Source organism: Calliphora vicina, chromosome 1, assembly GCF_958450345.1.
Source record: "Calliphora vicina chromosome 1, idCalVici1.1, whole genome shotgun sequence".
NCBI classification, from domain to species: domain Eukaryota; kingdom Metazoa; phylum Arthropoda; class Insecta; order Diptera; family Calliphoridae; genus Calliphora; species Calliphora vicina.
The window spans coordinates 90,652,155-90,677,291 of NC_088780.1; the positions used below are offsets into that span (position 1 = coordinate 90,652,155).

The 25,137-nt window shown below is 31.0% G+C and overlaps 1 protein-coding gene across 1 annotated transcript in view; it reads right to left on the reverse strand.

Annotated features, from left to right (window-relative positions):
* beat-Vc (beaten path Vc) overlaps window positions 1–22,053 on the reverse strand; it is a 114,463-nt gene extending 92,410 nt beyond the window's left edge. Inside the window, exons 1-2 of the mRNA XM_065501125.1 lie at window positions 21,993–22,053; window positions 20,782–20,935 (exon numbers count right to left, since the gene is read on the reverse strand). Coding sequence (XP_065357197.1) covers window positions 20,782–20,935; window positions 21,993–22,053 — 215 coding nt within the window. The remainder of the gene's footprint in view (window positions 1–20,781; window positions 20,936–21,992) is intronic.
* Between the last annotated feature and the right edge of the window lie 3,084 nt (window positions 22,054–25,137).

A 25,137-nucleotide genomic window follows, 5' to 3' on the forward strand; every position in this document is an offset into this window, starting at 1 on the left:
AAGTTATTTATCATGAATTTTGTATGTATACCATAATTTTTAACAGATTTATGCACTTTAAAGTAATTTTCGGAAGCGTGTCTTATATGAGAGCTATGACTAATTATGGACCGATCATAAAAAAATATGGTACATATAATTTGTTCGGCCCAAGGAAGAAGCCTGTTGAAATTGGCTGAAATCGGTTCATTATTTCACCTAGCCTCCATACAAATGTCCTCCCGAAATTGGACTTTATCGGTCATAAATGTTTAATTTATATATGTATCTACACAAATTTCGCTCCAAATAAGTTTTGTATATACAAAATTCATGTCAAAAAATTTTATTATGATCGGTCCATAATTATTCATAGCTCCCATATAAGTCCCGCTTACGGAAATCACTTTAAAGTGCATAAATCTGTTAAAAATGATGGTATACATACAAAATTCATGATAAATAACTTTCATATAGACATAAATCACGTGACCTAATTTCATGGTGATCGGTCCATAATTGGATTTGTAATCCAGTTATTGAGCAAAAAAGGTGAAAAATTGGTAATTTTTTTTTTTAAAAATGGGCATTTTTGCGATTTTAAGGCACTGGATGCATCTTTTTCGGGTAGGTATGTTCCGTACTTTTTTTCTACTATTCAATATCTACAACTTTCCTTCAGCCACAATAGGGATATTTCGTACGGTATACGAGATATAACCGTGCTAAAATATAGAAAAAGTGATAAAAATCCACCTTGAGGAAAAAAAATTCGTATGGTCATTAAATTATTACGGCAGCCAACTTGACAAAACTAATGATGTAGAAGTTCTTATTTTTGGAGCTACTTTCACGTGCAATTGTCAGAATTGAGTCCCAAAGCAATGAACTGAAAAATGTTGTACTGTGTAATTCTTTATTTTTTTCTGTACGATTCTTTTATTTATTAATTATTTTTTGCTGTTTTTGGTGAAATTAAGCAAATTTTATTTGTCTTTACAAAACAATACAAAATAAAATATTCAAGCAATTACTAGTTTTAATCAATTGTGGCAAAGAGTCATTTTTGTTTTTGTGGTGTATGTAAAATAAAAATACAATAAAGCAAACTGAAATATTCTTTTTGTTTTCAAATTGCTGTGTGTTTTGCTGTGGGTAGAGATGGGATTCCGGCATTAGCAATTTGTAAAAATTTCGCACATTCTTTTGTGGTTTTTCAAAAGTGTGAATATTTTTGTAAATGCTTTTCAAAAAAGTAATTGTATGAGTGTTGTTAGTGATAAAATGTATTAAAAAAATTGTTAACATGGTCTATCAAATATTTGTTTTCTGGATATTTTTATTTTCACTAAAATAAGAAATAACAGAATAGAAGTTATCAAATAATTTAAATTTATTTATAATCTTTAATTTGTTTGTAAAACGGAAGGTGGTCTAAAGCAAGATGATCAATTTGTATACATGTTATATTGCCCAACAGAATAAAAGCAGACTTTATTGGAAATTTTTTAGAATCCGTCCATTATTTCTCCTAGACCCCATACGATTGCCTTATCTGAAAAGGGTTAAGCTCTCATAGAAACTGGTTTGTCGGTGAACCCTTTGACGACGAATGAGACACTACAGCCACAATTTCCATTAGATTTTGATCTAAGTGGTGTTGTTCGATAAAAAATAAATGTATTCTAAAGTCATGTTGTTTGAGTTGAGCTTAACGGCTTCTTAAAGTCAGATTTTTTTTTTTTTTGGAAAATTTTAATTTTCTTATATCTCGAGTTCTAATTATATTCCCAATTATTATTATTATTATTATATTCCCAATGTCTTATGTAAATTTATTGACCAACGCATTTTGAATCGGTTCTATACATTTCCCGGGGGGATTGAAAATATGATGGGACATATGTGTCTCATTCGTCGTCAAAGGTAAAAATAAAGGAGATTTTTCTTTTAAATTTTTTTATTTTATTTAATATTTTATATTTGAAAAACAATGAAAATACAAACAATTCAGTAAAAACATTAAAAAACATTAAAAAACACAAAATATTCATTTAAAATTATGAGATCCTGTAAATGTTTCATAAAATCTAAACCAAAATCGAACTTAGTTGTGATAAAATTCAAAACAGTTTATGTTCCAGTAAAGCTTTACATGTGAAATAAATTGTGTTTGTTCTACTATCAATTCAGTTCTTGGTCCTGACTCCTGCATTCTATCTTGTTTGATAATGTCCAGCTTCATCCATCAAAAAACAGATGAACATAAAATCTGATCTTCGATTGATCATAAGTTTATATAATAATATTGGATTATTGTAAATTTTATCGAAATATAATATTTTCTAGGTCTGCTGTCATATCTTGAACCACGGATTCGCCAATGTCAACCTCTCTCTGTGCATCTTTCATATACTGTGGCCCTTAAATTTTACCATATGCTCGTCTGTAGACCGCCAAACACTACCCCGGGGTAGTTATGTTATTCTCACTAATACATACGCAATACGAATGCTCTGGGTAAAAACTAGGGTTTTCGAATTATTGGATTTTTCTCATGTTCGAATAAAACGAATAATTCGAATAAGAGATTTTAACTTGTTCGAATAATTCGATCACACGTTTAAAATTAATCGAATTATTCGAATAATTTAATTTTTTTAAAAAAGTAAAGAATGAAGTTTTGATGTCGGTTTTTTAGTATTTTATTGTTAAAGAAAAACAAAAAATAAAGTTAAAGTTAACAATTCAAGTATTGATAATTTAAAAAAAAAACATTCGAAAACAAAGTCCATCATTAAATTTTCAACAGAAATATTCTGATTAGATTAACTCCCGAACAATATACAAAACAATTGACTAGCAAACCCTTTGGTTTCCGTATTGGAGATATGCTTTAAACAATACAATATAAACGTATTAAGAACTTTTTTATGTCGTTCATTAATTCGGGTTTTAAATTGAGTAACTAATTCTTTAGTAAATTAATTATTCACTTTTTCTAAGTTATTTATAACAAATTGTATTTTACATCAAGCTCTATCAACGTTGCCGAATCTTTGCTTAATAAAGCGGTCTTGGGGAATTACACAATGAAGGTTTGCAAAATTGTTTTATCTTTCGATTTATTAAATATTTTGATTAATAACATCACTTATATACATATATTTTAAGATCATGGCCTTCATATATTTCAATGTAATCATCACAAATGTCATCCTTAATATCACTTTCGTCGACCGTTTCAAAATCACATTCTCCATCACATTCAACTCCACTTTTATCTAAGTTAATATTTTGATTATTAATTGCGATTCTTCTAATATTTCGCCAGCTAAATAACAAAAATTTTATTCCGTACCTTTTATTTTCATTGGTTCAAGTCCTAAGTTAAAAATTTTGAAAGATTTGTTTTTAGAATTGTAACTTCTTGCAGTAATATTTATAGAAGGAGCTATCGGAACACTCATCGATAGTGATCGAAAGTCCCTTTGTCTTTAGTTATTTGTCAAATTTTGTTTTTTATTTAAATTTGAAATTATGACAAATTTTAATCAATTTAATAAATTTAAATATATATGGACACTTATTCGTTTTATTCGATTATTCTACATAAAATTTTTCAAATTATTCGTTATTCGAAAATAGCCATTTTTAAATTGTTCGAATAATTATTCGTAAGAAATTCTTCTATTAGTCGAATGAATACCCTAGTAAAAACACAAAGTAAACTCCAAAAAATTTCATACAATTTTTCAGTGCAAAGCTCACGCATTTCCATTTGTGTACTCTTTTATTTGTTCACTACTACATATGCATTTTAAGCACTCTCTCGTTGGCCACCACTGCTGTAGACTGATAATTATTTGCCTCGGGTCAAAGTTTTTCCAAATGCTGAGTTGAATTCATTTATTACTGGTCGTATTTTGAAGGCTCAATATTATACTGGGTCGACGGCTTAGCTGTTTAGTATTGATAGCAAAATGTAAGCTTAAAATAATATTTCAAAACTGTCTGGAATCATAACCTTGGACATAAACGGTACTGAATATATTCCATCGTAGACCAGTACAAAGTTATTTCTGCCAATTTGTACATTCTGCCAAATAATAAATAAAACTGCAGTAACAGCTTTCAAAAATATTTAACATCAAGGATTTTGGAAAGTATTTTGTCTCTCCAGCAATATTTCTGAAAAGGAAATTAGCACGTTAGCGAAATGATTAATAAAATATAATTTTAAGATTGATTTTAAAGAAGTTTTTAATTAAACTCATCGTTGTCTATTATTCAGAATCATTGACCGGTTAATCGAGTGATATAAACCGGATAAACCGGTTAACAAAAAATCTACATTTCAAATTAACCGGTTCGCAAAAAAACCGATATTTCAAAGAAAAACCGGTTTTTCGGATAAACGGTTTATAAACACTATATCTAAACCAAATTCAGCACAAATAAGTTTTATATAAGTCGAACTCACACCACCAAATTATGTGATGATCGGTCCATAATTAGTCAAAGCTACCATATAAGGCCCACTTCCGTAAATCACTTTATCTAGCATAAATCTCTTTCTTAGTGTTCAAATAAAATTCAACACAAATAGACTATATGTATATATAGAGGATTTCATGTCAAGTTTTTTTCATGTCAACTTTTGAAATCGATGTCTTCTGATCGTGATGAAATTTGTTGCACCAAGGTCAGTTCTATTTGACAGTAATTCGCATACAATTTTTCAGCAAGATCGGTCAAGAACTCTCTGAGTTACACATTTTGGCCAATCAGGTGCTTTTTCTCATCCATGTAACTTATTACCTATTGTTCTTAACAAAATGTGTTCAAAATAGTTTAGATAGCTATTTCTTCAATAATTCGAAAAAAATTAAAAAAAAAATAAAAAAATGTTGGCATTTTTTTCCGAAATCATTTTAATGTTGGTATTTAAATAAAATTCAACACAAATAATTCTCATACAGATAGAAGACATGCCACCTAGTTTTATGGCGATTGTTCTATAATTAGTTATAGCTTCCATATAAATTTTAAAATAAAACTGTTTATAATTATCTTATCGGTGTAGGGTAACATATGGTCGGGGTTGACCGGCCTACCGAGAATTGGTTTGTGCGGATCAGAAGTGGTGATTTCGACACGAAAGACAAAGAAGTTTGAACACTAAGAATTGGATGCATTAGTCCATGAAGATTGAGCAGCAGGATTCATCCAAAAGCAGGGAAATTGGGTACCATACAAATTGAAGCCGGGATACATTGAAAAACGATTTTGCATGTCCGAAATGATGCTTGAACGCTAGAAAATCATATTTTCACCGAAATATTACTTGCGATGAAAAATGAATCCGGCCTACCAAGGTAATACATACACTGTATTTGGTGGGAACAAAAGAGTACTATCAATTATGAGCTGCTAAAATCTGACCAGACTATCACAGGGAACCTCAGTATGCTAGCAAATGGCCACATATAACATATAAGAAGCAGGAGAGTATAAGGACAACCGCAATCGGAGTACGATCTATTGAATGCCAACATCAATGTCATTGATCAGTTTGATACAGGTTACATAAATTAACTTTCTCGACACCAAACCAGCGTCAGCTGCCCGAAGTAAAGACTGTTTCTAGATGTGACACTTATTAGAAATAACTATTTGTACTTGATAAATAACTGGAATGTGTCGATTGATTGTTAATTCTTGAAAAGAAGATAGACTAACTCTTTGTCCAGACTATATAAAAAAAGTGCTAGTAAGTATACAGTCAATGAAGCTCTTGCAGAATTCGCTGATATATCCTGTAAATATGTCACAAAAAGCTATGCCTCCTTGGTAAACTGCGGGAATGACATTACAATTTTTTTGAAATCGGAATACAGACGAAGAAATTGAATCGTTTGAAAAATTGAACATACCCGAGGTGTACTACTTTGGGGACCCCTGATGAACCTATGCGGTCTATTCAAATCGGACTAAGGGTTTAGGAGTTACAGATTTATTTCCCTCTTTGCGTCATTGAAAACATGATTTTCTAAGAATCCAAGACACATTTTTTATATGAAAGGAATGGAAAGAAAGGCTAAGAACTCTGAAGACTCTGGAAAAATAATGCATGTCAGCATTAGAAGGACTCTATCCTCTTCTCAACATGCCTATAACAAGGGCAGATGGACTGAAACCGAGCAACCTAGTGAGTGTAGCTGCTATATAGAAAGATCACCAAATTTAGTTTGATTCTCTTTTTGCATTCAAAAGCAGGAAAACCGACAGCATAGATCTACGGAATATGGACATTAAATCTTCTATATTTCTGCGAAACTCCTTTTCGAATTTAAGGAAGTCTAGGAGCCTTTAATATTATTAGAATTGAAGCACTGCGCAGAAAGTTAAATACATGTTAATACTCTACACAGGGTCTTGGATAAAACATGGTATAAGTCTGATAGATATACGAAATGAGTACCACTGATGTCAATGGACAAATATCGTAAGCTGCTATCAGAAGTGCAGGGATCAAAAATCAATATGAATGGCAGCGGCAAATCTATCTAAAATGTTGTAACATTCTCGATATTAAATAATGCTAATATATAATAGTAAACCTTAGTATTGAGATCAGTAGGTATCTCGGTTATATTTCGAACTTTTTATTGACATAATATTATGGGAGACAGATATTCTGTTCTCTCAAATAACCTATATGTATCGAAACTATAAAAATGTTGTCTTATATGAATGCACGGAGAAACCGAATTTTCGTTTATCTTCGAGACTCAATTTATTAAATATAAGTGTTGTGATTGCTGGCTACTGACGTCTTCGTACACAATATCAAAGGGTGTAGTTTCCATACCTTGATTTTTGTGGAAGTTGTAGTAACGAAAAGGAGGAAATGTTTCTTTTCGATGACCGCCGTATTATTTTTTGATATTTAAACATTTTTTTTACAATTTTTCAAACACCCCTTTCTTTAAAATAAACATATTTCTGATTTCTCAGAGTTTGCATTTAGATCTCTTAATCTTATGATGCCCAAATCAAGAATCTATTTAATAATTTATATCATATTCTATTTACATGAGTGTCAACAATACTCTCTATTCGAAGTTTTAACAACAAAAAAGCAGACACAATCCCAATTAAATCAAAATCTATATTCTTTTCATTGCGATTTCTCTAAAGCTTTTTTTCGCCGTCTCTCTCTCTCGTGAATGGCGAGGAATAGAGAGAAAAAATAACTCTTCGAAATACCAGTATACAAATGACAATAAAATCCGCACCGATCATTTAATTTGCATTTTCTTTGAGAAGCGGAATCCGCAAGCTTGTGTTTCTACATTTACTTGTCTATGTGGGTTTTAATTTTAGTATGCAGACAAATCAAGCCCGGCTATAGATTTTTAATAGCCTGTGTTCTATTTGGTCAATACTCTTCTGATAGCTGGAAAGAGTCTGTCTGTCCCTGTCTTCCTGTTTCCATTCGTGTCCACGAGTATTTGTATATATGTATAAGGCTTAAGGCTTCCGATGAATTTTATTTCGATACGTATATTCTAGATTTGGAGTGTGTAAATAATTTTGTCAATTTCTTCCATTTCTGTCAATATCACTAAAGTACTAAACCAATTTATCAACAAATAACTGAATTAAATTTCTACAATCCTTGAATTCTACATATATATTTTGTTTGTAATTATGTATAAGTATTTATCTGCCCTACATAAAGGTAATATAAAACTACCCATTTTGAAGGTAATCTCTCTAGTGCATATTTAAGTGCATAGTTCAGTACATCCACATTGAATATTTTCCTATAGAAATTTAAACTTTAAACTTATTTTAAACATCTGCACCTGTTAAATAAAATGTGTTTCCTCTCATTTAGACCATGTCTCTATTATTTTTATTTTGATTATAATTAATGACATACAAATACATTTATTTACGTCCACTATATTTAAATTAATAAAAATACATCATCATCATCATGGACATCAGTGTAATTTAATTATATGTCATCACAAAAATTCATAGTGATCATAAATGAAATAAATTTAATGGATACTGAACAAAACAAAAAAAAAACAATTTTGAAATATATAAAAGAGACTAATAAAATGTGGCAATTAAATGCCATTAAATAGTTGCAAATAAATTTGCATACATTTCATTGCATTTTAGAGTTGACGCTACTTTTTGTTTTTAATTTGTTTCGTCCCGCATAAAATTGAAGAGGACACACTTTTTTTCCACCATCATTTTCAAATTAAATGTGACATGTTTTAACAAACATGCCAATTTTAATTGTTGAAATGGTTGGAAAAAAGACAAGTGATATTTAAATAATTTTTCGGTGGTTGTTGAAATACTTGTCAGCTTTATAGCGGTAAATGTTTTTCTGTTTCTGTTTTATTTTTAATAAAAGTAATAATATTTGAGTATGTGAGTGAATGTTGCAAAAAAAAAACTATTAATCAACTTTATGCAAAAAGAAAAAAACTAGCATTGACTGGAAAGCGTATTATTTGATATAAGGTATTAAGTCCTGTTTTTTTTTTTTGATTTTGTGGTAAACAAAAGTATTTTTATGAAAACCCAAGTAAATTACTGACAAAAAATTGTTTTCCTATACACCAATGACAAAAAGGATAAGGGAAATATTGTTTAGGTCATTCAGTTTTTAGTACAACAAAATAATATCCACCTTTTTAAACATAATTTGTAATGATTCGGCTTGATCCATGGTCTAAACAGAATCTTATTATATGTTAATTTATCTACTTTAAATATAATTGGCATCTACAATAGAATTTCTAGCTACATTGTAAAATGTCTGGCCATCACGTTCAGACATGCTTGGATTTTCAACCACTAGAAAGACCTGATTTTTTGCATATTCAATTAAAGTAGATATATACAAGACCTATAAATCCGGAAAATTGTTCTTGAAATATATAATATAGATTTCCTTATTTGCACAAAAGTTCAGTGGCAATTAGGATCATACACATTAGTTAAAAACAAAAGACGTAAACTAATTATGCAAAAAACGTTTGTTTAATAAATGTCAATGAAATTTAGCACTTTTGTTCTAAAACCGCATATTTTTAAATTAATGATCATTATATTTCATGTACATTAGAATGTTCAATATTTTTTTTATTTCATATTTTATTTATTGTATCTTCACAAAATAATGTGAACTATCAATAATTTGTTCAAATCTTAAATCTAAATATTATTTTATATTTACGTCCCACTACAGTTGGACGAAAAATTATGTTTAATTTATAGATCCTATCATCAGCGCAGGTCTGTTGGATTCCTTCTTCTTAGTCGGATGTAGCCATTACTTCTCATTAATGTTCGTGCAAGTGGGTTAGGGTGAACTTCTAACTTTTTCAAATATGACTCAGCTTGTTTTTATACCCTCCACCACCATAAGTGGTCAATGAGGTTATATATAAGTTTGTCATTCCGTGTGTAACATTGAGAAATAGTCATCTGAGACCCAACAAAGTATATATATTATTGATCCTTATGAAATTCTAAGTCGATTGAGCTATGTCCGTCTGTCTGTCCGTCTGTCTGTCTGTCTGTCTGTGTAAAACACGCTCACGTCCAAAATAGACAAACAAAATTGGTAAACTTGCAAGAAAAATGTTTATTGTTCTCCTAAGCAGTTTGGTATTGAAAATCAGCAAAATCGGTTCAGTGGAACCAGAGTTATGAACCAAAATGTGAGACAACCTAAAAAAAACATGATAATTTTAAAATTGTTTTTGTTATATGTGCAAATATATTGCAGATAATACCATCAAATTTTGCACAAATTATTTTTATATTAAAAGTACTAACTCTGGTAAAAATTATAGGAATCGGTCCATGATTTCTCCTAGCCGCCATACAAATTTCTTCCCGAAATATAGTTCTATGGTCTGTAAATGCCTACCAAATTGCAGTATCCACACAAAATTGAGGAAAAATAAGTTTTGTGTTTAAAAAAATCACAACACCAAATTTTTTGTAGATCGGCCCATATTTGACCATAGCCCCCATATAAGGTTCAATTCCGAAAATCACTTAAATAAGCATAAATGTCTTATTAATAACGCTGTACAGTTTAAATTCGTCATAAATAGTCCCAATATATACCAAAATCGCTATACCTAATTCTATGAAGATCGGCCAATAATTGGTTATAGCTCCCATATAAGGACCACTTCCGAAAAACACATTAACCTATATAAATATCTGAAAAATATCAATATCAAAACAAAATTTTATACAAATCTCTAATTTATATTTAGAAATCATACTACGTGAATATCGGTCCATATTTGACCATAGCTCCCATATAAGGTCCACTTCTGAAAATCAGTTAAGTACTCATAAATCTCTTATAAATAGCTTTATCATGCTAAAATTCAACAAAAATAATAAGTATATATATAGAAATTTCTTTACCAAATTTTACGCAAATTGGGCGATAATTGGTCATAGCCCTATAAGGCCCATTTCCGAAAAAGATATTAACCTTAATAAATATTTAAAATAAATTGATATCAAAATGAAATTACGCACAGATCAGTAATTTGTATACTACTGTGAATATCGGTCCATCGGTCCATAGCTCCCATATAAGGTCCACTCTCGAAAATCACTAAGCTCGTCATAAATTTCTTATAAATATATTTATCAGGTTGAAATTCGAAACAAATTTTTTCAATATATACAAAAATCGATGTACCAAATGTTACGATGATAGGCCCATAATTGGTCATAGCCTCTATATAAGAACCACTTCCGGAAAACACATTAACCTTCACAAATATCCAAAATAATCTGTACTGAACCAAAATTTTACATCGATCAGTAATTTTGTAATAAATATTGGTCCATAATTCGTCATAGCTCCCATATGAGGTCCACTCTTGTTAATGGCGTTGTTTATATGAAATTGTACAAAAATAGCACTCAAATACTTAGGCCCATAATAGGTCATAGGTTCCATATATTGAATCAAAATAGTACACAGATTAGTCATTTTTTAAATCATACTACTGAATTCTGTGAATATCGGTCCATATTTGGCAATAGCTCCCATATAAATACATAAAAATCACGTTAAAATATTTTATGACAATCGACTAATAATAGGTCATATCTCCCATATAAGTCCCACAACCCAATATCTTGAAATTTGTCTAAATATATACCCTTTTTCATAATCTGTTTCTTCAGTGAAGAATCTTAACTTGAGGTTAAAAAGGAAAAATGTTGATATAAACGTATTAACTTATTATTAAGTATATAAATTGTTAAATTTCATATGTTCTAATAGGAATTTCAATTATAAATTGCTGAATTAGATCTGCGTAAACTAGTCTTACTAACAATTGTTATATTATTTCAGTTGTTATACCATCATATTTAGGTGGAGGGTATTTAAGATTCGGCACTGCCGAATATAGTACTCTTACTTGTTTTATTTAATTTTTCACCTGGAAGACACCTAGGTCCTTATAAATGTTGATATTTCTCACATACCAAGGCGCTGCTGTTATCATTCTTAATATTTTATTTTGGAATCTTTGAATTCTTTCAATATTAGAAGCTGAGGCCGTGTCCCATAATTGAATTTCATAGCACCATAGCAAAAGTTTGCAATCTAAACTCAATCTCGAGTTTTTACCAATTAGCCAGTAAATTTGTAGTAATTTTAACTTCATTTGAGTTAATTTCGTATCTATATGCTTTTTCCAGGTAAGACGTCGGTCTAGATGCAGACCTATATATTTAATTTCAGTTTGTTGATTGGACGGCACGATTCTCTACGCAATGTGTTTACTTTTATTCTTCATTGTTTTAACCACCTTTCTATGTCGAGTATATGGTCTTGTAAAAGTACAGATGCTTCTTGGGGGTTTTCATGAATGGCTAGTATAGCTGTGTCTGTCATCAGCAAAAGTTGATATGTGGGTTCGACTGTTTGTAGGCATATCACAAGTATATAGCAAATATAGGAAGGGACCCAGTATACTTCCTTGGGGTACGCCTGCTTCAATAGGCTGTGGTGAACATATGAAGTCTCCCTCTTTAAGAACGAACTTTTGATGACTTAAATAACTTTCTAGAAGCTTGTGTGTTTTCACTGGTAAATATTGTTTTATTTTTACGAAAATCCTTCATGCCATACTTTGTCGAAGGCTTGCGAAACGTCGATGAAGAGTGTAGAACAATATTTTTTTTCTTCAAATGTCTTGGATATGATTTCTACCAACCTGTGAGTTTGTTCTATGGTGTTATGTTTTTCTCGAAATCCGAATTGATGAGTTGGAATACAATCAAAATGCTTCACTATCGGCTTTAACTTGTGCATTAAGTTTTTCGAATAGCTTTGATATATTTGGCAATAGGCTAATGGGTCTATATGATTATACTTTACTGTGATCTTTTCCCGGCTTAGGTATCATTGTAACTAAAGAAACCTTCCATTCTGGTGGATAATATTCAAGGCGTAATATAGCATTAAAAATAAATAGGATTATTCTTAATGTAATTTGGGTAGCTCGAGGAGTATCTAGTTACTGATTTTATCAATACCAGGTGATTTTTTGGAGTTTAAATCAACAATAGCTTGTCAATCTCTGAAATCTCAAAACGAAGTGGTTCAGCTGCAGTAATATGGGGTAAAGTAGGTGGTAACTCTATTATGTCGTTTGACTCGTTTGGGGAAAATACATTCTTTAGATGACTAACAAACAGGTTTCCTTTTTCAGTATCGTTTCTCGCCCAGCCTCCACTAGAAATACGTAGAGGAGGTCTGCTCATAACAGGTCTTTATATTTATTAATTGAGTCAGTTTTGCGTGTGTGAAGAAGCATACTGAGGCGTTTGCGACTTTTTCTAAGCTCCGTTTTAAGTTGAGGGGATCTGCAGAGTTGCCACTCTCGACGAACTCTTCTTTTTTCAGCTAATAACTGTTCAATGTCTGCAGAATAGAGTCTATTGTATCTTATTTGTTGGGTTATTTGAGTGGCGTGTTCAACAGCAAGTTTTAAGTGTTTAATATAACACAATTATTTTGGAACAGACCAATCAATACTGAATACTGGTAAAATAAGAAAAACAATTTTATTAGTTACCTTTTAGAACAGGGGTTCTATTGTATTGTTAGGCAAAACAGGTTCCTATAATTTATAATTAATTTAATAAATTCAGAAATCAATATTCATTTCTGTTTAAGAAATTAAAATTAATATTAAATTAATCAAAATTATTATTGATAGAAAACTTTATATAGAGACCATAGAAATTTTAACTCAGAAAATCAAAACAATATTTAGAACAAAATATTTAAATTGAGAAATTTTAATTATTTTCTCAATATTAATTTTGATTTCTTAATTTTAATTTGCTTTTTCTGAAAAAAAAATCCCATCCAAAAATTTGTATTTTCTCACTTTGAACTTGTAGTTTAAAAACTCAGGTAAAAAGTTAAAGTGAAATTATAAATAACTAATATTTTCATTTCAATTTTTTCTTCTTAGAATACATCAGACATAATAAATCGATATCGAAGTTAATTATTTAGCCAGATATCTGAATAGAATCACGTCCTGTCAAAATATTAATGTAAAAAAGAAGATATTATAAATCAGAGTATAGCGATAAGAAAACTGGTATGTATTTGTTTAATTAAAATTAGAAAAAAGATTTCCGAAATGCCATGAAATGCTTAAACGCACCCCTAAAAGTCCACGGACCCCTATTTGAGAACCTTTGTACTGCAGATTAAAAATGACGATATCAATAATTTTTTTTTTCGAATTCTGTAAGTTTAGCTAATTCTTATTATATTTTTCTAAATGAAATATAAAACAAGAAAGTATGGTCGGTCAAGCCCGACCATGTAATACACTACACTAAGTAAATAAGCAAAAACATTTTTCTTTTAAAATTTCAATAATTTATATTCGTGAGTGATTTTCGGAAGTGGGCCTATATGGGAGCTATGACCAAGGATGACTTTGGACCGATCACCATGAAATTAGGTCATGTTATTTATGTCTATATGAAACTTATTTATTTTGAATTTTATGTGTATACCAACATTTTTAGGAGATCTATGCACGTTAACTTGATTTTCGGAAGCGGGTCTTATATGGGAGCTATGACTAATTATGGGCCGATCATAATCAAATTTGGTGACATGAATTCTGAATTGAGTAGACAGAGGCAGAAGAAAATTATATTTTATATAAAAGTTTATTTAAAATAATTATGACAACAATTTGATGTGTTTATTGTATGGCTACTTGATAACAAGTGAACAAATTTAGAAAAATGTATTATAAAATTATTTTCATTCAAAACATAAAATTCAAAGGTAAATAGTAAATTATTTAATTGTAATACTAAAGTATATTTAACACCACTGCCCAATTAAATAAATCCAATACATTCTCTAAATTTAAGAAATTGAATCCTTGGCAAAGATTTCGTAAAGAAATCAGCAACTTGTTCTTTTGATGGCTTGTATTCAATTCGAATTATTTTATCTTGCACTAAATTGCGAACGTAATTATATTTAATATCAATGTGTTTTATTCGTTGATGCTCCTTTGGTTCTTCAGCGATTTTAATGCATGACATATTATCTTCATAAATAATTATAGGTGATTCGATTTTGACATCCAAATCTAACAAAAGCTTTTTGAGATAAACGGCTTCACAACTTGCAACACAAAGTGCAACATACTCGGCTTCGGTCGATGATAGTGTAACAGTTGGTTGCTTTTTAGTTGTCCAGGATACAGTACATCCATAAATTTGAAATAAATTTCCACTAACAGACTTGGGATCTTCTGCATCACCTCCCCAGTCAGCATCTGAGTAACCATGTATAATATTATCCGATCTTGAATCGTATTTGAGTTCCATATCAATCGTCTTCTTTAAATATCTAAGTATTCGTTTAAAATGTTGCCAGTGATTTTCGCTTGCACAGTTTTGAAATCGGCTGAGATAATTAACTGAAAAACTTAAATCAGGTCTTGAAGTAATCATCAAGTACATGAGACAACCAATTAACTCTCTGTAACGATGTTGAATATCTTCAGATAATGAATTCTTTTCCAGTATTAACTTTGGTTCCATAGGATTATCAACTCCATTGCAATTTTCCATTTCAAAGCGGGTTAATAATTTCTTTATAAAGGATTTCTGACTTATGGTTATCTCCGATTGCTTGAGATTTCTATTTATTTTGACACCCAAGTACACATTAGCCTCCTTCATATCCTTCATTTCAAATTCGCCCATTAATAACGACTTTACAGTTTCAATTTCAGCAATATCATTTCCTACCAGTAGCAAGTCATCTACATAAAGAAGCAAATAGACAAGGTTACCTTTGTTTTTACGAATATATAAACAGTAATCGTTTTCCGATCTCTTAAAATTTAATTTTTGTATATATGTATTGAACCTTTCGTTCCACATTCTGGGAGCTTGCTTGAGGCCATAGAGAGCTTTGTTCAGTTTACATACCTTATTATTTTCATTATTCAAACCTTGAGGAATCTTCATGTATATATTTTCTCTCAAATTACCATTCAGGAAGGCAGTTTGTACGTCCATTTGATGAATATGATAATTTCTATTATTTGCGATGGCTAATAACACTCGAAATGTTTCTATTCTAGCAACGGGTGAGTATGTTTCTTCAAAATCTAAACCTTTCCTTTGAGAGAAACCTCTTGCAACAACTCTAGCTTTATACTCTCCAGGATTTCCGTTTACATCTAGTTTACGCTTAAAGACCCATTTTGAATCAACAACTGATATTCCGGATGGTTGTTCAACAATATCCCACGTCTTGTTTTTCTTTAGGGAATTCAATTCACTTTCAACTGCATTATACCAATGCCTTGAATCTGACCTACCTTCTATATCAGCATAGGATTTTGGAATATCAGATACAAAATTTTCCGCATTAAGTGCTGTGGCATAATAATTAAGCCTTTCTGGTGGTTTTTTTTCTCGGCTACTTCTTCTTAACTGCATTTCAGATTTTCCTTCCGGTCGTTTTTGTTGTCTTTTAGTTGTTGGATTTTCTATGACAGCTTCTATAACATTTTCATCTTGAGTTTCCGCTTGATTTTCCAATTCTTCAAAGTCTTCATATTCACTACTTTCATTACCTTCACTATTTCCATTGCTATTCGAACTTTCCAAATTCACGTTGGTACTGTTATTTGATTCTTGTTCTACGGACTCATCATTTAGTTGTATTTTCTCTATGTCAATACCTGTAGAAATTAATTCCTTTTTGTTTCCATTACTTATTTTTTTATAAATAAAGGAATTTTCATTAAAAATTACATCTCTTGCGAGCACTATTTTCCGATTTTCATAATCCCAAAGACGATAACCGTTACCACTGTAACCTACCATTATCAGTTTCCTTGATTTCATATCCAATTTCTTTCTGTGCATTTTTGGTATATGATAGTAGGCATTACAACCAAAGATCTTTATATTTAACAAATTTGGTTTAACTCCATACCAAATTTCCGCAGGAGTCTTCTTTTCACAAATTGCACTCGTTGGACTTCTATTTGTAAGATAATTTGCACAGCATACTGCTTCTGACCATAACTGTTTAGTTAAACCTGAATAGGACATCATAGACCGAGCTTTTTCCATTAACGTCCTATTCATGCGCTCTGCAGTTCCATTCTGCTCTGGTGTGTACGCAATTGTGTATTGAATAGTAATTCCATTACATTTGCAAAACGATTTGAATTCTGACGACGAATATTCTCCACCATTATCGCACCTTAAGTTAGAAATCTTGTAGTTGTGCATACTTTCCGCCATGGATTTAAATTCTTTAAAATATTTAAAAACTTCTGACTTATTTGACAACAGATATACTACCGTGAAATGGGAATAATCGTCAATAAACGTAAGAATATACCGTTTTCCATTCCAAGAATTTGGCGTAATTGGACCACAAACGTCACTATGTATTATTTGCAAACAACGACTTGACTTGTGTTTAGAATTTGACTTGAAAGGCTTTCTTGACTGCTTTCCTAAAACACAAGATTCGCAAAACAACTTGTCTTCAGACTTTATTGAATCAATACCATCTACCATGGATGACAACTTTTGCACATCTGAAACATTCAAGTGGCCTAATCTAAGGTGCCATAAATTGAGTTGATTTTTCTGAGCTGTCAAACTTATGTTAGCACCTTTAGAGCAATTTAAATCAAATTCATACAAATTACCATTTCTCATACCTTGTAACCACATAATTCCATCTTTATAGATTTTCACAGTTCCATTTTCTATAACTGTCGTGAAACCATCTACTTCTAATCGTCGTATTGAAAACAGGTTACACTTAAGGTCTTTACATAATAACACATTCTTTATTTGACAATTTATATACCTTCCGTTAACGTTAACTATTCCGTTAACATTACCCATCATTGATGCTTTTATACACACCTTATTCTTTGCAACATTTATAAAAACTGGATCATCAAGCTCTTGCAGATTTTCAAAAAAATGTTCATCTTTAGCCATGTGGTCACTAGCTCCAGAATCTAGGACCCATTTCATAACGGTACTTACGGATGAACCTAAACCAACCTTTTCTGCAACAAAACTAATGGCGTTATTTTCCGTTTCAGCTGCATTGCCATTCTTATTTGATTGATCACGCTTCCATTTAAAACAATTCTGTTTCTTATGGCCCTTCTTGCCGCAATAATGGCATTTCCATTTGAATGAGGATTTCATGGCTACATTTTCTTCAGATTCGTCTTGATTACTATGGCGATTTCTTTTTCTATCTTCTTCCAATAGCCGGTTTTTGACAAATTCCATTTCCAAAGTTTCAGGATTTAGTGTTTCTATTGCAAGGGAGTTTAAAACGGCAAACGCTGTTGTACTGTCCTTCACGTATTCCAAATATGCATCAGCGATACGGCGTATTATTATTGACTTAGCCTTTTTGTCATTTTGACGAAGATCAGCAATCTTCACTGCATCAGACTCGTTAGAAACAATATTCTCCACATCTTCTTCAATAAATTTTCGCAAACCATGTTCGTCCAGAACAATTTCCAAGCGAAACTTCCAGTTGTCGAAATTGCGACCATCAAATAATTGAATTGCAAAAATTTCTTCGTTCATGTCTGGGCCCATAACCAATTGAGTAGACAGAGGCAGAAGAAAATTATATTTTATATAAAAGTTTATTTAAAATAATTATGACAACAATTTGATGTGTTTATTGTATGGCTACTTGATAACAAGTGAACAAATTTAGAAAAATGTATTATAAAATTATTTTCATTCAAAACATAAAATTCAAAGGTAAATAGTAAATTATTTAATTGTAATACTAAAGTATATTTAACATTCTGAATATATAAAACTTATTTGGGGTAAAATTTGTGTAGATGCCTATATAAATGAAACAGTTATGACCGATAAAGTCCAATTTAGGGAGGAAATTTGTATGGGCGCTAGGTGAAATAATGAACCTATTTCATCCGGTTTCAATAGGCTTTGTCCTTGGACCAGAAAAATTGTACGTACCAAATTTTATTAAAATACCTTCAAAATTGCGACCTGTACTTTGCGCACAATGTTTACATGGACGGTTGGCTGTCAGACAGACGGACGGACGGACATTGTTTAATCAACTCATAAAGTGATTCGGTATGGTGGTGAAAGGTATAAAAGGTAAGATAGTGTCGTTGATCAAGTCCGAATTAGGTCATGTGATTTATGTATATATGAAATTTATTTATGTTGAGTTCTATATGGATGCCAAAATTTTTAAAAGATTTATGCTCGTTAAAGTGATTTTCGGAAGTGGGAATTATAGATTAGGTGACAGAACAGAACATGACAGGACAGGACATATTCAATTTATTTGGGTCAAAATTTGTGTAGATACCTATATAAATGAAACACTTATTACCGATAAAGTTCAATTTCAGTAATTAATGTACCGATTTCAGCCAGTTTCAATAGGATTAATCAGAAATTGATACGATCGGTATACTTTAAGATGGGTGTTAGAATAATATTTTTTGGCGTTACAAACATCAGCATAAATGCTTAATACACTCCCCACTATGGTGGTGTAGGATATAATGAATAGCGAGCCGGAATGAAATATATTGAAATATAATGGTTGAACGGCCAATATTTGGATATATACGGAATGAAAAAATCAAAATACCCTCCCATCTTTCTGGTGACGGGTATACAAAGAGTTTCGCAATACAAATAACCATGTTATTATCAATTTAAAGAATACGCGTAAACATTCATACTTTAAACAAAAAAACATTGTTCAAAAACGAATGCTTTAAAATATTTGAAGTTATAAAAAGTAGTAAAATGTGAAACAACCATTAAACTGGTAGAAAAACTATAACTGCAATAGCAATGTTACATGCCACTCATGCAGATAACTGTAATGATGAAGCAACAGTGTTGGGCAATTCAATAGTAATAAGTGGAATTATGATTAATATTGACATGAAAAAATTGGATTAAAATTAAGTTTAAAAAAACAGATTCATATATTGGATAAATCAATTAACTTGTAATCTATTTAAGGATGATTGAAGTTCTCTTCCGGAAGGACATTTGCATATGCGCTTATTAAAAGAAAAATTTTAAGTTAAGTTTTTTTTTAAATAAAAAGTTAAACTGATTAAACTTTAAAACTGCGACATGTAGTTTGATTACAAAGTTGACATGAAAAGACGACAGATAATTCGAAGATCTGTCCTTAATTTTATATTGTCTTAAATATAAGTTGGTGATTAGAAAAACTACTTTTTGATTATCCCTAATTCTGCAGCTATTCTATAAGTTTACCCACAATTGTAAGAGCCATATATAATAAAGGGTCTGTCATTAAGTGCTTTCAATGTGTAAATTTAAATAAAACAAAGAGTGTGTGAGAAATCATCGACATTTTTTATTCGATAGAAAGGCCTATCTATGCCATTAAGTATGGAATATAACATCGTGTAAATATCCGCCGCGGCTTCGCTGGGTGGTGCTCATCTGAATTTTGTAGAATTCTGGGGCATAAATCATGCTCAATTTGACCGATGGCATGGGTTTTGTTTGCTTTGAGGGCCGCTATGGTTAATAATGGTTTATTCGCATAGACCCGTGACTTCAACAAACCCCACAAAAAAGTCTAACGAGGTAGAATCACACATTATCGGTGAATGGTATCCATTTCAGACCAAAATAAGTTAATAATCATGGTCCTATAGCGTTCGCCGTTGACGGTGATGGCCTAGCCAACGTCGTTATCAAAGCAATATGGACCTATGACGCTGCTTTCCCAAAATCCATATCAAATAGTGACATTTTCAAGATGCATTGGACTGATGATAAGGTTTTGAAGAAAATCGCGCGGAACGTTGTACATTTGCACGTGTTACTGAACGCTACATCCGTTCATGGTGGTTTGGCAAAACAAACTGAATGCGGATGTAGCTTCAGAAATATGCCGCCGTCAATTGTCTTAGTTCAGAAGTCCCTATTGGAAGACCCTTTAATTCAAATAAAATAAAAAATTCAAAAAAAATTTTAATATTTCAACATACAGCTTGATGCGGTTGTTTGTGAGGCAGCCTCTGCAACCGAACTAAAACATGAATTTCTCACAAAATGAAAAAAACAGACACTCACATGGTTGAAAATGAAAATGTAACTTACCTGAAAAACTCTTGCCCATCTTTGTACCATTTCACCGAGTTGAGTGTTTGGTTGGCCATTTCATAACTGCAAAAAAGTTTTGCTTTTTGTGAGGCATCAATTATGCGCGGGACGGAAAGATTCGTGAGGTACAATGCATGATTCAGGTGTATATCTGTAAAGCAGAGTAACAAATAATACAATTTTATTTAAATAAAATGGATTTGTACTCAAATAATCGAGAATATACATACATACATATGTGTCTGTTTGTTTGTTTGTATGTGAATGTCTATTAATGGGTACAATTTCGTTTTGAACCAAATATCCTTGATAAATATAAATATATCAGGGGGTTAAATGAAAACAGAATAAAAATGAGAAAGAAACAGAAAAACATACGGTTTTTATTTAATATGTAGTCATACTCATACTCGTTCATTTCAAAGGATAATGTAGCAAATCAATTTTCTACATTGGTGTTGATGCGCCCTATAAACTCCTGACTTATGCAGTTTTTACATATATACTTATATATTTAGCCAGCTCATGGCTATTGGGATTATTTTGAAAATTAATTTTTCAGCTGGGATCAATACAGATTTATACTTTAGTACATAGAAACCATATATTCGAATCTCATATCGGTTTCGGACATGGGTTGCCAATTTCCGAACAGTTTCAAATTTTACATCATCACCCATGATAAAGTTATTTTAAGGGCAGGTCTAATGTTTTCGTATATATATACATATTCAATCATGCCTTTTTGGTGCTTCACCTAGGCATCTAGTTGAAGTGTGTTGCATGTATGCATTTTGTTGAAAATTGTTTTTGTTGCCGCTGTTGTCGGCTTACTTTCAATGATTATAAATTTAATAATTTTAACATGTTTTCATGTTTGGTTTCATGGATAACTAAGTATACATAATCCTTTATTTTAAAGTGGATTCTTTTTTATGGTTGAAAATTGAATTAAGATAAAAACAGCAGCTATAGCGCCAACAAATTCGCTAAAATATTGTTATATCATTCATTCATTCGTTCGTTCGTTCGCTGGTGCATTTAGGACAACGGCTTAATGGACAAACAAACAAACAAACAAAAAAATATGTATCTATAAAAGTCAATGTGTTGTTGATACAACAGGCCCAATTTAAATAAATTTCTATCAAATATTTATTATTATTTTCAGTAAGTTTTTTCTCAATGTGCGAAATTCTGTTATGTACCTATGCAATAATACATATTATTGGGGGATTCAAACGGTCTCCTATTAGGTCGTATTGTCATAATGTCGTAAAATATTTTTTTAGTTTAAACAAATTCTTGTTGTGCTGCAAACAAAAAAAGTGTTATTTTATGACAAACCAATAAACATAGTTCTAAAAGTCTTATTAGTTTATAACTTTTTTGTTTGAAACCCAACAAAAATTTATTTAAACTAAAAAAATATTTTATGACATTATGACAATACGAGCAAATAGGAGACCGATTGACTCCCCCATATGTATATTTATTTTCTCTATTAGTTGTTTGCATTTCAAATATTTCAATAATTGTTGATTGAAAGACTTTTGATTACAAAGTATGTATTTTGAAAATCGTATAAGGCTTTCAGTAAATTTTTAAGGCATTTGACTGAAATAGATTATAAATCCCTTTAACGACTAACAATTTAATAATACCCTACACCATGTAAATGAGCAAAAACATTTTTCTTTTAAAATATCAATAATTTTATTCGTGAGTGATTTTCGGAAGTGAGCTTTATATGGAAGCTACGACCAATAGAGTGATAATCAGTTGTATTTAAAAAAAATGTTGTTAGAATTTTTGAGGGGTGCCGGCCGGAATACTGTGACAATAGTGAAATTTTCTATATATCTGACCTTTAGTGGTTAGTCAAGCCTTTTTTGATGTTGACCTGTGCTATCGATATCCAATATTGTCTCAGTGATAATTGTACAACGCCATTGATCTTAACACGTTAAAAACTGCTACATTTTTTTTATTATAAAACTAAATTTAATTTAAATAAATTTTAAATTTGATGCTGGTTTCCTTTAATTCGAATACAAAATTTTAATGAAAGTCTTAAAATATTCCTCCCTAGTTTGGATTTTCATTTAAGTTTTTTGTATTGTATTTTGCAGCAAATATTCACATATATATTTAAACTTAATTCAATTTACAAGTTTTATCTCAAGTCCTTGTTAATGTGTATAAAAACAAGTTTAAATAATTCCTCCCCAAACGAGCATCACTTGCAGAAGTTGAAGACGTAAAATGAATAAATGAAAAACTAAACACAAACTTGGAAACCACAAAATAAAATAAAACTCATTTATGTTTTCTGGTTGTACCAGGGTTTGTGTGAATGCGTGCTGATTTCATTTTACGACTGCAAGACAAAACGTATTCAGTCAGTTGTTTGATGAAAACATAAGTTATAAAAATAATATGCTAAGAAAATAAACGGAAACGGAAATGTAAATATAAATACATAAAGTGTGTGGTTGTGATATACATATGTACATATGAACCTCATACGAGTGAAAATCAAATAAAAACGGGGAGGGACAGATGTATTATATTTAGAAATTTTGATTCTAAGACTACCAATATAATACACTTGATAGTTTTTTTTTATTTTATCATATTTCAATTTGATTATATCTACGAAAATCATTTGATCTAGAAAAGATAAATGGGCTAAAATTTTAATTGGCCAACTCCTGTAAGTTTAGTGCTAAGCTTACATTCCTATGACAGATACTAGCAATGCACGTATTCATGCCAAATACGAGACGAATTTTAAAGTTGCTTTCTTTAACAAAACTTTAAGAATATTCACATTTGTCTTCAAAATTCTAAATAGGAATTTTATTTGCTTTTGTATATGTCATACCAACATACAAATAAATAAAATCACAAATCGTCTGCTACATGCTACAATTAAAAAAATAAAATTCTAAATATTCAAATCCACATAATGCCACGAAAATGCAAAACAATGCTACATAAAATTAAGACGAATTTTAGTTTAGAGAATTTCCAAAAGCGATGTTGACGTCTAAAAATACTTGGTAACCCAAGTGTTATATCCCTATGTCATGGAATATAACATATTCGCAAGTGTATGTCCAATGAGTATCCCAGTAGTTCTGGGTGACTGTCACGACCTAGTTATTTTAACTATAATTTATGGTCACCAATAGTTACATAGATTACAAAGAGACTTTCTTATAGCTGGTCCAAAGTAGTGAATGCATGGAGTTCACATACCGGTTACATGGAGTCAGTTACCTTACTAGCTACCTAACTGCCGGAAGCTAAAAGACGCAAACCTTCCTCACACTACCATGTTACCAGTCTCTATACGCCAACTACAACACCTTGAGACAATTTTATATTTTTATACCAACTACCAAAAATATATATTGATTTTGTCATTCCGTTGGTACCATGTCGAAACAAATATCTTCCTGGAATGTGACTCTATGGTTGAACATTGTATCCATATCATAAAATTATATTTTGTTAGGATCGGACCATATTGACCATAACCCCCAAATAAAGTCCACTTCCGAAAACTATTAAATACTCATACATGCACATATATGGGGGATTTCATGTCAAGTGAACCAAATTTAGAACCAAATTTAGAGCTTAGAAAATGTCGCAAACGCCTCAGTATGCTTCTTCACAAACGCAGAACTAACTCAATTAATAAATATCTGGAGAACTTAGTACCCAAATTACCCAGTACTCAAATTACTCTCTATGGCGAGCTACAAAAAAATTAAAAAGACCTGTTATGAGCACACCTCCTCTATGTAATTCTAGTGGAGGCTGGGCGAGAAACGATACTGAAAAAGGAAACCTGTTTGTTAGTCATCTGAAGAATGTATTTTCCCCAAACGAGTCAAACGACATAATAGAGTTACCACCTACTTTACCCCATATTACTGCAGCTGAACCACTTCGTTTTGAGATTTCAGAGATTGTCAAGGTTATATACAAAATTATATGACAACGGATGGGGAATTTTGTCTACTTTTCAAAGATATATATAACTTTTTACAACTAAAAAAATCATGGAATACTTTTTTGAAAAATATGACAAAAAATGCTTTTTTTGAGTTTTTGCAAAGATACAAATATTTTAATTTGAAATAAAATTTTTATTTTAACAAAATTTTACAGTAATATAGATTTTTCGATTTAAAATGAAAAACTGAACACCAATTCTTAAATTTGTAATCAGGAATCCCGCAATTCCCCAAAAAGTGTTGAAAAATCCCAAAAATGGGATTGTTTAACCCTTTACAATAATTAAGAAGATATCGGGCCATGTTAAATGGGTTATTATAT